Source organism: Dreissena polymorpha, chromosome 1 (assembly GCF_020536995.1).
Source record: "Dreissena polymorpha isolate Duluth1 chromosome 1, UMN_Dpol_1.0, whole genome shotgun sequence".
Lineage (NCBI taxonomy): Eukaryota > Metazoa > Mollusca > Bivalvia > Myida > Dreissenidae > Dreissena > Dreissena polymorpha.
The window spans coordinates 102,932,001-102,945,582 of NC_068355.1; the positions used below are offsets into that span (position 1 = coordinate 102,932,001).

Consider the following 13,582-nt stretch of genomic DNA (forward strand, 5'->3'; position numbering starts at 1 on the left):
GAAAACATTCTTAATAAAAACACAGCCAAACAATTCCGCAAATTACATTCCAATGTTAGAAAAAAAAGTCTGCTGTTCAAATGCAAATAAACTTCTCGAAAAAGAACGTCTGTAGGCCATGTTGTGTCTGCACAATACTGTGTCTGGCTGTTGTGAAATAGCAATGTATGTCGTTTACATGTTTCATGTTTTATCATTAAATAAAGAACGAGTTAATTATCTAGACAACATATCCTTTATTAACGTGCCAACATAAAACAATCTAGGACAATATTCATTTTGCATAGTATATATATATATATATATATATATATATATATATATATATATATGTAATAAAATGAACGTTTTGATCTACTTCATTAAGAGCATAAAATATATAATTTCACGTTACAGTGCGATTCAAATTTTCAATAAACATTCAAACATGAACAATAGCACAATGACTTGACAAGAAACAACTCAACAATTGTACAGCTAAACACATCAAATAAAAAACACACTGACTCTTGAATTAGTAAAATAAGTATTGCCATTTTAACTTAAACATAGCTGGCGGTTTAATTGTGTGTCAGGAAAACCCAACCATGCAAAGCTAGACACAGTCCATCGCAGTCTATAAGGTGGTCACTTTATCGTGGTGGGCGAGCTTACATGGTGTTTCAAGCTATCGTAGTGAGGTCAAGCTATCGTGGTGGTCACTGTGCCGATACCATCTACCTCGACTTCTACCACGTCACCGCGCTGAAGACGTTTTGAAATGCAAAAATGTGCAATGAAGATTTAAAATTTAGGGTCCGTGGTATTATTATAGGAGGCGTGAGTAAAAATGTGCACTTTTGAAATGAAGGCATAGAAAAATTAGATGAAGTTGGATCATGCGACGATTGCATAAAAAAGTAAAATTTAGAAGATATTGAAAAGTGAGGACACTGATATTATTTTGACGACAATAAATGAAGTTCGCATATAATATTGTTATTAAACAAGTATGCCAGACTCCAAGAAAAATCTCCATGTTTATCAAATATTGAAAATAATATTGTGAACTCAGCAGATTTGTCGACAGTAGTCCCTTACGAAAAGTCATAAATTACGGAAAAATGTTAGCGCAAAAGCATTATTCTCAGAACATTTAAATTGTTTGAATTGTATTAAATTATTAACACCCTATTTTTTTAGTTCACAAGCATGAAAAGTGACTAAAATAGACAAAGCTATGCAGTGTCAATCATTTGCAACCACACAATTGAGATTAACAAAGTAATGAAACATACCATTTTGTAGATAGTAAAACTTCATTAAACTAAAAACTGTACGAGTCGTTTTTTTAATATGAATAGTACATGTATATATACGAGAAGCTGTCAGTGTTGAGGAGTTGCGTACAGAAGCTTTTATATGTAATCTTAAACATTATATAACCACGAAACCATCACAATATGAGCTGTAATACTTTGAGATAATGAGTCTGTACAAGATTGAAAAACATCGCTTACAAAATGTAGTAGGAATTGCACACACCAGCTTCTTTATCTAATTTTAAATAAAAATGGCAAAAAATCATTCACAAATAACACAACACGAAGCCCATGACAATATGCGTTGTATCAATTGGAGATAATGACTCTGTAAAAGTTTGACGAAGCTCGCATGCAAAATGTAGGGGGGAGTTTCGCACAGAATCTATAGTGTGACGGGTGGTCGGGCGCAGGCCCGCACGCATGTACACACTCACTGACACTTCACAATTCCACATCCCTACGCTTTTTGGCGAGGGATAATAAATAATCTGGCAAAACGATAGGTTCAAAAGATAAGTCGTTTAGAACTGCGGTAAAGTACGTAAAGTTTGTATAGCACGTGTTTTACGTTTAAATTATTATATAGATTTAAACTGGCCCTTCGTTATGTTAGAGCATCATTATAAAAGTTCGGTGGAAAGAAACTGAATAGCATGAAAACATAATCCCCTCCGCTGATATAGCTAAACAGACTGTGAAGGTTCAGTGGACCATCAGATCGTACAGATGTGTTATCTAAATGACCTGTGTAACTCTAGTTGATTGCAAGTATTCTAGTATTTGCTTCATTAACAATGGATTTTAACTTGTATTGTATACACATAATTATGTTCAGCACCAATACATGTATAATAAGAATGACAAAAGTAATAGAACAACTCAATTGCAATGACACGAGATATATGTGATTGTACCATCGATAGCAGCATCGATATACAGAGGTAATTTTTATTGCAAAACTTGTGTTAACTGTTCATGACTTTTTATTTAAAGTAAGCCAACAAAACAAAATCATGCATCAACAGGAAAAATTGATGTTTTATACAAATAAAATATATTGGCAGTTTGGAATATGACTACACACCCGCGATAACAGTAACCTATCGCAACCTATTACCATGAGGCTAACGGTAAAAGACGTGACCTGGCCGTTCTAAAAGTTTCCGTCCGATCATCAGTCATCTATGATATATCCATAGGGAATCGATTAAAATTATCGCAAATACTTCGATATTGCAATTTCGCATTGGGCTACCTTCATGTACTCCGGTGGTTTCCGGAAACAGCCGACACCAGGAGGGGTTCCGGTGAGTATCAGATCTCCTGGTTTTAGACACATGAACCTATAAATAAACAACATCGCTTACTAGGAACTGACAAGCATAAATTAAAGTATTTTCTTATAAAACATCATCGTCATTGGCGTTACGTTCTGACTGAAATGTACAGCCCATGCAAGTTCTAATAAAATAAAACTTGTTAAACAACAACCGCGCATGTATCGGGTACTTCAACAGCAAAGAAAGTCAAAAACTAAAAGTATTCCTTCAATTATCAAAAAGTTATGGCATAAAACTGTGTTATAAGAAAGAGGCTTCAGAAACGGTTTTATAGTGCATGTGAGCACAAGTTTAAACCACGGAGCGTATATTGTCTCATCTAGAGTCCGTGTTTAAACCTAACATTTATGGTTAAAAAAGATATTATTAGAACAATTCTACAAATCTTTCCTTCAAGAAAAAATCGTACATGATTATAATTTTGACCAAAAAATATGCCAAAAGAGAGGTAGTCGAAATCTCAAGTAAAATCAAACTTATCCCGCAAGTTGATTCATACCGCATGTAAACACAATCCGACAATTGTTGATCGTTGATACGTGCAGATTAATATAACATAGTTTGTGTGTATACTTAAAGGGACTGTCCAACAGATTTTGGCATGTATAAAAGCTTGTCATTAACTGCTTTAAATGCTTTATATTGATAAATTTAAACATTTGAAATAAAAATCTCCAGTAAAAAATAAGAATACAATTTTAAAAAAGAAGAAAAAACGTTAACCTCCACAGGGATCGAATCACTGACCCCTAGAGTCATGGAGTTTCGAAAAAAAATTCTCCTGACTTTACCACTCGACCATCCACGCTCACGTCAAGTGCGGAGTTATTTTTTTAGCTATATAAGCAATTCTCGTAGTTAGCCAAAATATCGATTCGCGTCGAACGACGCTTTTGACTGTTAGACAGTCCCTTTAATGAACGCGTAGTTCTGTTATTGAGGCAAAAATAAACTTGATTATTCACCTGGAGATGAAGGCGATGATTTCTCGCGTCTTGTGGACCAGCTGGTTTGTGTTGCTGTCTTGTTTGGTGACGCCATTCACTCGACACCGCAGTCCCAGATTGTGCGGGTCTGCAAGAATGAAAATATGGGTCCAGGGCCTGCAGTCACACAGCACCGTGGAGAAAACTCCAGGACGTTCTTGAAAGTCATAAATACTCATGAAGTCTCAGATAAGTTCGTGTTTACCTTTTTTAATATTACATGTCTTAAACACGTTAGTATTGCTTAATTTATCTTATTCCGCACATTTTTAAACAGAAAACTGGATTTCATTCAATTTGAACTTCAGTTGCGACTCATTTTAGGATCTTTCCAAATACCGGCAGTAGATTATTAATTAAGTGGTATGTATTCAGGAAAGTCTGTTGCTGAAATAATTATAGTATGGGTCTGAAATAAGAGGTATGAAAAAAAAAAGGTGGCCTGCACAATTTCTATTAGGGATATGAAAATTGTACGCCACGTCCGTTTACCTAACGACCTCAGCGCTGCGATTTTGACAGAATACGAATACATTGTGGGGACTAAACACAACTAACATTTCGTAAATAAAACTTTCACTTACATAAATACACAAAAAAGATTTGCGTGCATTTAAAAATGCGAATTTAAAATAAAACCGAATTATGGATTTTGTTAGATGGTAGCAAAACTGCGAAGCACATGTCATTCAACCAATAGTAAATTTAGCAAGCTTCTTGTCGAGAAAATCTTCAAGAATTTTTTTAATTATGTATCGAGCTGCACAATGGTTATGTTAAAAAAGCGACCCATATTAGTGACATTGACCGCTTGGAAAGGGTGCAGTGACTTCTTGGTGAAGTTTGGATGTTAAGTATTTTACAAGATGAATGAGGAAGTTATAGTCCAAACTGGATATTAAACGTCTTAATGTGAATTAGACATCTTAAGCAGGAAGAAAGGTGTTATATGCAATACGTCATCTCCACATAGTTGACATTTTTAAAATTGCGTAATGAATGATGCCAGTGCAGCCTGGACACGATGTTGAATGCTCAAATGTGGCCTTCGTTGTCTACGTGTGACAATGACCTTTAAGCTTACGCGAAACAAGCCTTCTCCAAATGGTTAACAGATTTGGATAGTTATTTTAACGTTAAATGGCAAATGATAAACGAAACTTTTCTACTTATAATTCGATATCTGGGTGCAACCTATACTTTCGAGCCATGGACATGGGCCGTATTAACGATATGGGACACGGCGTCCATTATGATGAACATTTGTGGTAAATTATTTTGAACTGTGTTTGGCACGGAGTAACGTTCGCTTTTTCACACGCAAGCAGACACAAACTCGATCATTGCGTCAACTATTTCCACAAAAGAACTCGACAAACAATTTTACAACATCAAGTCGTACAATGCTGTTCTAAATTTGTTCATGCAGTGGAAAAGACAATCCTTGATTAAATAAATACAGTAGAGTACGTAATCGTAGAGAATAAGAATGTTCATGCTAACAACATATTTCATATTTCATAAATATCTATATATAGGAGTACGAGAAACAAGATCCAGCAAACGCAACATGTCAAATATATATGTTGGCCAAACGATGATGGAAAACAACCATGCAGACTTCACTGGTTGTCCCTTTAACAAACTTACATTTTGATACATTAAAAAAACATAAATACTCTAAATTAGCATCATGAAAAGAAGCATAAAGAAGTGTTAACGTTGGATTTTATACACATGTACTCAACTAGTACAGGCACTAGACGTAACAAATGCACGTCAGACTACATTTTGTATCATCAGTTGACAGAATAACATGCTTAAAACTTTTTAAATATACGTCACGCAAAACGAACTGTTAAACCGTTTTTTACAATTCAACTGTGTTTTCTGTATATAACTCACGGAGGTCCGCTTATAACCTACGGCGACATGTAATAGTGTATTATAGTATTGTATTTGGAAGGCAATATCACGGTAAATCAAACATTTACATAAATAAACAGAAATGCCAGCATTAATAAGACCACAGCTTATCAGACCATGTCTGGATGTGGTCCACAATTTGATAGTAGTTATAGATCAGTCTCTGTCTTTCATGTTAATTTGTAACGCACACGCACTTTCAACCCAAGAAGCCTAAAAGTCTTCTATGAGTTTAATGCTTCATTTGAATTTGATTTTTTAGTTATGATCTGAACAATATAATTACAATATATAGAAATGGGCTCTTCACAAAAAATACCAAGCGCAATAACCCCGAACACACTGCATTCAGTAATGTTCACTCAAGATCTAGTAAGTTTAATCTGATCAACTTCATTGTTTATGGAATGATTGAGTGCACAATAACACGAACACCAGGTAATAACTCTGTAAATATTGAAGAATGAGTACTTTTACTGCACGTAATCTAAGTGCTTTATGGATTTGCATTTGAATCCATTCAATAATTTTAGATTTATGCTTTGCATAAGAAAATCCAAAAATGTTGATGTATTCTGCATCAATTGACAAGTTTTATATTAATTCATTCAATATTATGAATTTATTATTGGTACATGAAATACTAGTAAACCATGAGCAATAACTCTGCAAATACTGATAATACAGTTATGATGATGGAATTCTATATTTCTCTTAAAGTCATCTATCATTATATGTGAATAATTTTAATACTTTTAAAATTATGCTCCACACAAAAAACGGATAACACAAAAATAAACTAAAGGCAGGTATTAATGCAATTACAATATCATCAACCTGCTATAAACAAAATCAACAATTAAGACTTTGATGTACTGGAAGCACTGTTGCCCATGGCAAGAGTCTACAAATCTGATTTAAACGTTCGTTTATCTCTGATCAGTACATTAAGATTTTACCGCTTTTTTACGTGGGGAAACAAGCCATTCATTAACGGATTAATAATCGCCCAGCTCACAGTGTTTGGTTTGCTCTCTGTGAATCACGTCCCTGGTGTACGATGGTAGTGTTGTTAGTGTATTAGTGAGAGATCTGTAAGATTTCACCGAAACATATGATTAATTGATCAAAAGTCATTCAAATTCAACTCCTTTATGGCATGACCTCGTGATGGATTCGAATAAGGCTGTGTACGCCATTCACTTTAAGAGACTGTCATTGCTTTTAAGAAACGTTGACACAAGATCATTTCAACAATTATTTAACCCATTTATGCCTAGCGTCTAGAAAAAAAGGCCTTGGCAAACAGCGTAGACCCAGATGAGACGCCGCATAATGGGTGTCTCATCAGGGTCTGCGCTGTTTGCTTAAAGTAATTTCTGTAGGAAATATTCTACATAAAGAAATAAATATACTAGACATCCCTAATTTTGGGAATAAATTGATCCAATTTAGAAGGATGGGACAGTCCACTAGGCTTAGATGGGTTAATAGTTATATTAATTGAATATCAGAAAGACGTCCATTCACAAACTGAGCATTAAGTAAACAATACTAAATATTTATGATGATTTATGCAGAGGTGACTTGTCTGTGAAATCCTTTGCATGGTTAGTTACTGGCAGCACTCTTGTACACCAGCGACCCACATTATAATATAAATATAATAATATATAACTTGTTCCGAGAGTCGTTGTTGGTACATTTTTACGTTATCATAAACAGAGCGAATTGCGTGAAAATTGAGCAAATAATATAAAATATAATATAATGTCAAATATAAGTCGGTGATGTATCTATGCACAGACTATATAAATACACATGACACAGCATTTTACAGACAATTCATAGTTTGCTACCCGATCGGATAATAGTGGACGGAACGTAATATCGGTAACGATATGCAACACCATGCAACAAAAAAGAGAGCATGCAGTTGAATTAAATGTATGTGTAAAGTACACCCACGCAAACGTATGTACTTAACAGATGCACTGTTTATAGCTACATTTGTATATGCAAACCAAATATTCAGATACCACGCGACGACTAGTAAATGAAAATTAGGATCTGCACAGAAACGTACGATGTGGATGGTGAATATGGTTTTAAACACTTTGGAGCTCGTTTAATAACTAACTCTATGGGTTCAGATGCTTCACTATTAGACAATACTGTAAATAAAAAAGGCAGAATCAAGATATTGCTCGCATAACCCTTTCTTGATCAGTCTATAAACAACTTTTTCATTCTAAAGCCTCGTAACAACATCAAGCGTTGTGGCCCAATTCCTAGGCATCTTTACTTAGAACCGTTCTATACCCTTATATGTGCAATGATAAATAAATGTATTATCGTTCATAAAAGAATGCTGAATATGGTCCCAGATATACCGCTACAAGGGGTGGCTGGTTGGAAAACTACGTGAGGAAAACACTTACCTCCCAGCTCGTCCGGAGTCACAACCGCGGGCCCCAAGGGACAGAATTGAAACATGGCTTTTCCGAGTAGCCACTGACCTCCGTTCTTCCCGGCGGTGAGCTGCCAGTCACGTGCGCTCAAATCATTGGCCACCGTGTAACCGAACACGTGATCCATCGCGTCAGACACCTGAATGACAACATTTATGCTTGCATTAACTTTTTTCCACACAATTATCATTGAAAAAAAAATAAGGATACAACCGTTAATCACAATTGGGTGCGCAGATGTATGCAATAAAATGACAACTGTCCTAATTGTATCTAATTTAACCCATTTAAGCCTGGTGGACTCTCCCATCCTTCTAAATTGGATCAATTTATTTCCAAAATGAGGGATGTCAAGTATATTCATTTCTATACTTATTTAGAATATTTCTTACAGAAATTCCTTTAAGCAAACAGCGCAGACCATGGCGTCCCATCTGGTTCTACGCTGTTTGCCAAGGCCTTTTTCAAGACGCTAGGCATACATGGGACAGTTAAGAAGAGTGATGATAAATGGCACATGAGATTATTTGATTAATTAATCGGGCTTGAAATCACATTCAAGAACCACGCATTGACCCCACTGCGCTCTACCTTCCGTGCTGGGCGGCCATGCGGCCCTGAAAACATACAGGTCGAGTGTTCTTTATGTCCGAGAACAAACTCTCGCTAAAACCTTGTAAGTTCCTCATTGCGATAACGGGCATAGGAGACAACAGCAAACGGCATTGAGGTATTGATATCTACTGATTACCGTTAAATTACCTCACGACTGAGGTGAAATCGCGCAGTATAATTCTCGTATGATATAGAAACACTTTTTAAAGAACATTAATCTGATCATGATTTTTTTCTTTCAGTTCTCTTCATCTAACCCTGCATGTTCTCTTAAATTCATGAATTCATGGCGATCTATATCAAAGTATTGGTTTTGGCCCACGCTACGGCCAAGGTACCTTGATATTTCTTCCTTCCTTTCCAATGACGATGGTGAGTTCCACCTCCCAGTCCAAGCACTGAAGTAAAACAAAACATGTTAAAATTAAATTTGAAGGCCGACATGTGAAGGTGTTTCGTTATCCGTATGTTTCCGTGGGCTTAGCGTTTTTGTCGGCCGGAAATTACTTTCTAATGTGCGCGTATTCGTAGAGTGCATTTAATGTTTTATCTTTACAGTATTGCATGTTAATATGATTCATAAACAGATAAACAAGCTTCACATTTGATTTAAACTTTCTTATAGTTCTTCAACAATTATTTGTAATAATTTAGCATAGCCATAAGACCCGTCGTTTTAATTGCCCTTTCTTGTCTTTTTATCGTTAAACCCGAAGTGGACGTTTGTTCATGTTTTTGTTTATGGGTGGTGTTTTACAGGGGAACACGGGTCAATAGCATCTTCATAACGAGACGGCGCAGTTGGCCTGTGCAAACGCTTCATAGCCCAAACTCTTCCAACTGTGTACCTCTCATGCGTGTTAACAGTAGGCACTGCATGAACAAGTACAATCCTTACAACTATGGAAGGATATAGTGTATAAATGTGTCTTGTTTGAAGTTATTACGTTTGATTCTCTAATTAATTGTAAGCCTTTTTTCAGTGCAATATCCTAAATAGAAAAGACTTTAAGTCATCTAACATTACAAAAACATGTAATGACAGTAGAAGTTGGATAAAACATTGCTCGGAATCAGTGGAATCTGTGCGCGAAAGTTGGCTATAGCTTAGTCCAAGACGACTATGCCTTTTTCTGGGGAGCTGTGGTATTTGTTAGTAGAGACGTAATTGTTTAGCGGTTATTGTTGTCCCAGGTCACTAAGCTGAATGCCCGTACATTGTGTACTTTCTTCTCGACGAGTATTCATTTGCATTCTGCGTAATCTCCGCATTCAGTCTTAGCCTTCTTAATATATTCTAAACATTCGGTAAATAATACATCGTATGAATTCGTATGTAATTTTATCTTACCACTATGCTTGTAAAGTACATTCATATGTTAGAGACATTTTATTCATTTACTAGGTTGTTAAGTAATGTATCAGTCATGTGTTAAGTTTTAGCTTTCGTTTAACACGCAAAACAAGGATTTCTCCGAACGGGGGTTGTTTTACCCACATCATTTCCAAAATAATTCAACCAGGAGCCCATACACGTGCAATAGTTGATTGATCGGCTAAGCCTAGTACGTTAATCAGGTGGGAGAACTGGGACACACATAATGCAGCTTTGGTGCGGAAAAAACTCATAAATCTTGAAAAGATAATTACACGTGCGCGTTCAAAGAGATTTACCTGAGTTTCAGCAGGGTAATCCATGGTCTCGTTGGGACCGATAATACAGCTGGGGAACTTGTTGAAGATCACCGGCTCCACCGGAACCGGCGCGTTCTGCTCCTCGCAGTGGTCCTTGTAGTTCATGCCCACACAAAGCACCTTGTCGCATGACGTCACAGGAGCCAGCAACGTCACTTCCTGTCGCTTCACCACTTGGGGATTGCTACCCATGAGTCTGAGAAACAATACACTTTGTCAAAAAATGTTACTATTCCATACAAGTGTGAGAGCAACGTGCTGTTGTCAAAACGTTGTGCGGAATTCGTACACTTGTTTTGCTTTTTTTCGTCTACACGGACTGTGCAGTAAATCATTTTATGGAAAAAGAGCACTCATATTTTGGGGCTAATGTTACGACCTTTTCTTGTTTAGTTATAAAGCATTTAAAACAAACAAACTAAAAATGTATCGAATATATGAAATATTGAAATTCAATAATGCCTGAATGCCGTTAAAACAATACTTTGCATAAATGTAACTGCATCGGACTGTGGCGTATACATAACGCACCAACCAATATAATCATAATGGAATGGCTCGATTTATTCGTCCACATTGAACAAACAAATCGAAAATCGGCGAATATGCATGACGACAGCAATCAGCGTACCCTGTCTTCCTAAGTTATTCAATAATACCGTGTTATACGTCGAAGATAAGGGCAGATGATTCTGTCAAAACTTGAAAAAAAAGTTATATAAAGGCGGATCTTCTATTTGATACTCTTTGCAGGTGACATTAATATCTAAGCGAGCCATACAACAGTATTAGTTTTCACATAATTGAAAACAGTTTCACTTAATATATACATACGCTACACTCGTCTAGTTATTATAATTATGTATAAGATTTAATGAGAGTCTTCCACAAAGACATGTCACATTTTGAAGATGGCAATGTGATCGTTGTTCTATATAGGCCGGGTACACATAAGCGTTGTTATGACGGTCTAGTTACAAATGACACGTTGAATGCAGATAATACTAGTAAACATGTGACGATGTGAAGATATATTCCCATCAAACGTCAAGGCCGAGCGAAAACTGAATATTTTAATCTATTTTGTTTTCATGATAACTTAAATTGAGATCTTTGGAATGTTACCGCATATTAATACCAAAAAATATGAATTTAATTTAAGCTACTGCTATGTATGAATTCGATGTTGATGGACATTACACATAAGCTATATATTCACAAAGCGCCAGCGTACTCTATCCTAATTCTTGAACTATTCATACACATGCACGAACTAATCTTACCTATTTAAGTTGGACTTTAAGGCATTTTCTTTTTCTATGTAACTCCTCAGATCACCAGGGAAAGCTGTATCTGATGCGGTAAGGTTAACAATATCTCCTCCTTGCTTAAGTTCCACTCCAATACATCGCGTTCCATTGCGTATAAACTGTACAAACCGCATCCTTAATTTTGGTAGGTCGTATCTAGTTTCGTTATCGTAATTGTACATATACATTGACCTTTTTGCAGCCGAGGTCAAGGTAGTCCAATCAAATTGTAGAACAGAAGTCCGGACGACCAATCAGTGATACTCAAAGTTCACCTGATCATGTGACACTTTCCTGTGCAAAATGGCGAAGAAGGTACATTTAAATTGTCTTTAATTGCTCAACAATTATATTTTTCATTAGTGTATTTAAATGTTAAGGCTAGTATGTTTAAACAACCCAATGTTTGATTGAATAATGGCTTTGCATTTTTCTGTAAATTGTAATAAAGGCAAATATAATGAACATTTTCTCTTGTCTATTAGTGGTCCCAGGCCAGGGGCCTGTCCCAATCTACCGAGTACTGTCATCGGCGCAGCTGTACTTTCCGCCTTGGTCAAAACCAGCTGATGTCGCCACATCATCAAAATATATGCTCTGTTTTGTATTAAGTTGAATAATATTGCATGCAGTTGATTGTATTTGCAATCTAGAAAAGATGGACTTTGTTATGCCTGAAGGAGAACTGAACAATTTATGTTTTTGACACTTTATTTATTGTGAAATGTGATAAGCACTTATTGTATGTGTGTTTATGCTTTTCAAAGATAAAAATAGCATAAAGCACATCATGTCTCTCATCTAGTAAATATTTGCAGTGGTTGTTAAGATCTTTGATTCCTTGGGCTTATGTTGATATGCATAATGTCATCTTTGTAGGCATATTTCACTTTAAACAATTTGCACACAATTACTTAAACCTACAATAGGGACATGCAACTTAAAACACTGGTCCATTAACAATTAATATGTTAATACAATTAAGGCTTAAACTTCAATACTTGTTTTAGTATTACACTAAACATGTGTCAGATGCAATCTAGCAACTGATGTAATTTCAATAGTTTGAAGTGCCAAATAATTATCTAAAGATAACATAATATTCAATATCATGTCTTTGTTTGATTTTCAATTAACATACCAAATGTCAATCAACCTTAAATTTACAAAATGTTGAGATTTGTGATCACAAAGATATAAATTAGTGGCTGCTCAGTCGCCCAGGGCAAATAATTTAGGTCATTTTCAAAATATGGTAGTACTTCTGAGCAACAAGCTTTTTTAAAACGCTCGAAATAGTTTTTCCGCGGTTTATTTTTAAAAAGCACAAAGATTCAGGCTTATAAAATGCATAATGTATTGAGTGATTAACAGCAATTTAATTTTTGATTTTGTTTTGTTGAAAATAAGTATGAGCTGATTAAGTCTTAAAGCTAATTATGACGTGTACTTAGGTTTGGGTTACTCACTTTTTTGCGGGGCCACTTAAGTGCTAGATATAGTCGCAAGTCTGGGCAACCTAGCATTAAAAGTTAGTTTCTTTCAGGTAACATGGTTCAATAATAAAGCTCCACCCCAACCCAAGAACACTCATTTGCTGTGTGTGATGGTACACTATTCTGCAGGGTATAAGGTGCTTAACAATTAGAAGGCCATGGGTGGCCTCTTAAACTAATGTCTGGTCTATCTTTCATTAGCCTACATGACCGAGTAAACTTGTCTTTATGGGAAACTGGCCATATGGGAAAACACAATCTCCATGCAGAGTTGTCGTTCCTTGCACTCACATACAATTTGATTCAGCTATGCTGGTTCCCATCAAATCTCTGCGCGGAGGTTGGAGAAAACATCCAGTGAAGTCAATAGAAGTGTAAGACATGTGAATGAAAAAGTTCATTTGTAACAATAGTGAAAATAATTGAAATAATTTTGTTA

At 35.8% G+C, this 13,582-nt stretch overlaps 1 protein-coding gene and 1 long non-coding RNA gene across 3 annotated transcripts; one reads left to right on the forward strand and one right to left on the reverse strand.

Moving 5' to 3' along the window:
- Positions 1-216: 216 nt before the first annotated feature.
- On the reverse strand, positions 217-11,858 carry LOC127865213 (fumarylacetoacetate hydrolase domain-containing protein 2-like). 2 transcript variants are annotated; one of them, XM_052405213.1, is made up of 7 exons: positions 11,621-11,848; positions 10,317-10,533; positions 8,981-9,040; positions 7,998-8,166; positions 3,610-3,718; positions 2,560-2,647; positions 217-744 (listed from the first exon to the last, which is right to left on the reverse strand). In XM_052405213.1, exons 1-7 carry the CDS (start codon positions 11,833-11,835, stop codon positions 682-684), a joined length of 921 nt encoding a protein of 306 aa, XP_052261173.1. In that variant the 5' UTR covers positions 11,836-11,848; the 3' UTR covers positions 217-681. The 2 variants fall into 2 exon arrangements, with proteins under 2 accessions (XP_052261173.1, XP_052261172.1); XM_052405212.1 differs by lacking the exon at positions 217-744 and adding an exon at positions 1,237-1,536 and having other exon boundaries at positions 11,621-11,858.
- A 36-nt stretch (positions 11,859-11,894) lies between these two features.
- On the forward strand, positions 11,895-12,456 carry LOC127865280 (uncharacterized). Its single transcript, XR_008042570.1, has 2 exons — positions 11,895-11,962; positions 12,133-12,456. It is a non-coding gene; the product is annotated as an uncharacterized LOC127865280 (long non-coding RNA).
- The last annotated feature ends 1,126 nt before the right edge of the window (positions 12,457-13,582 follow it).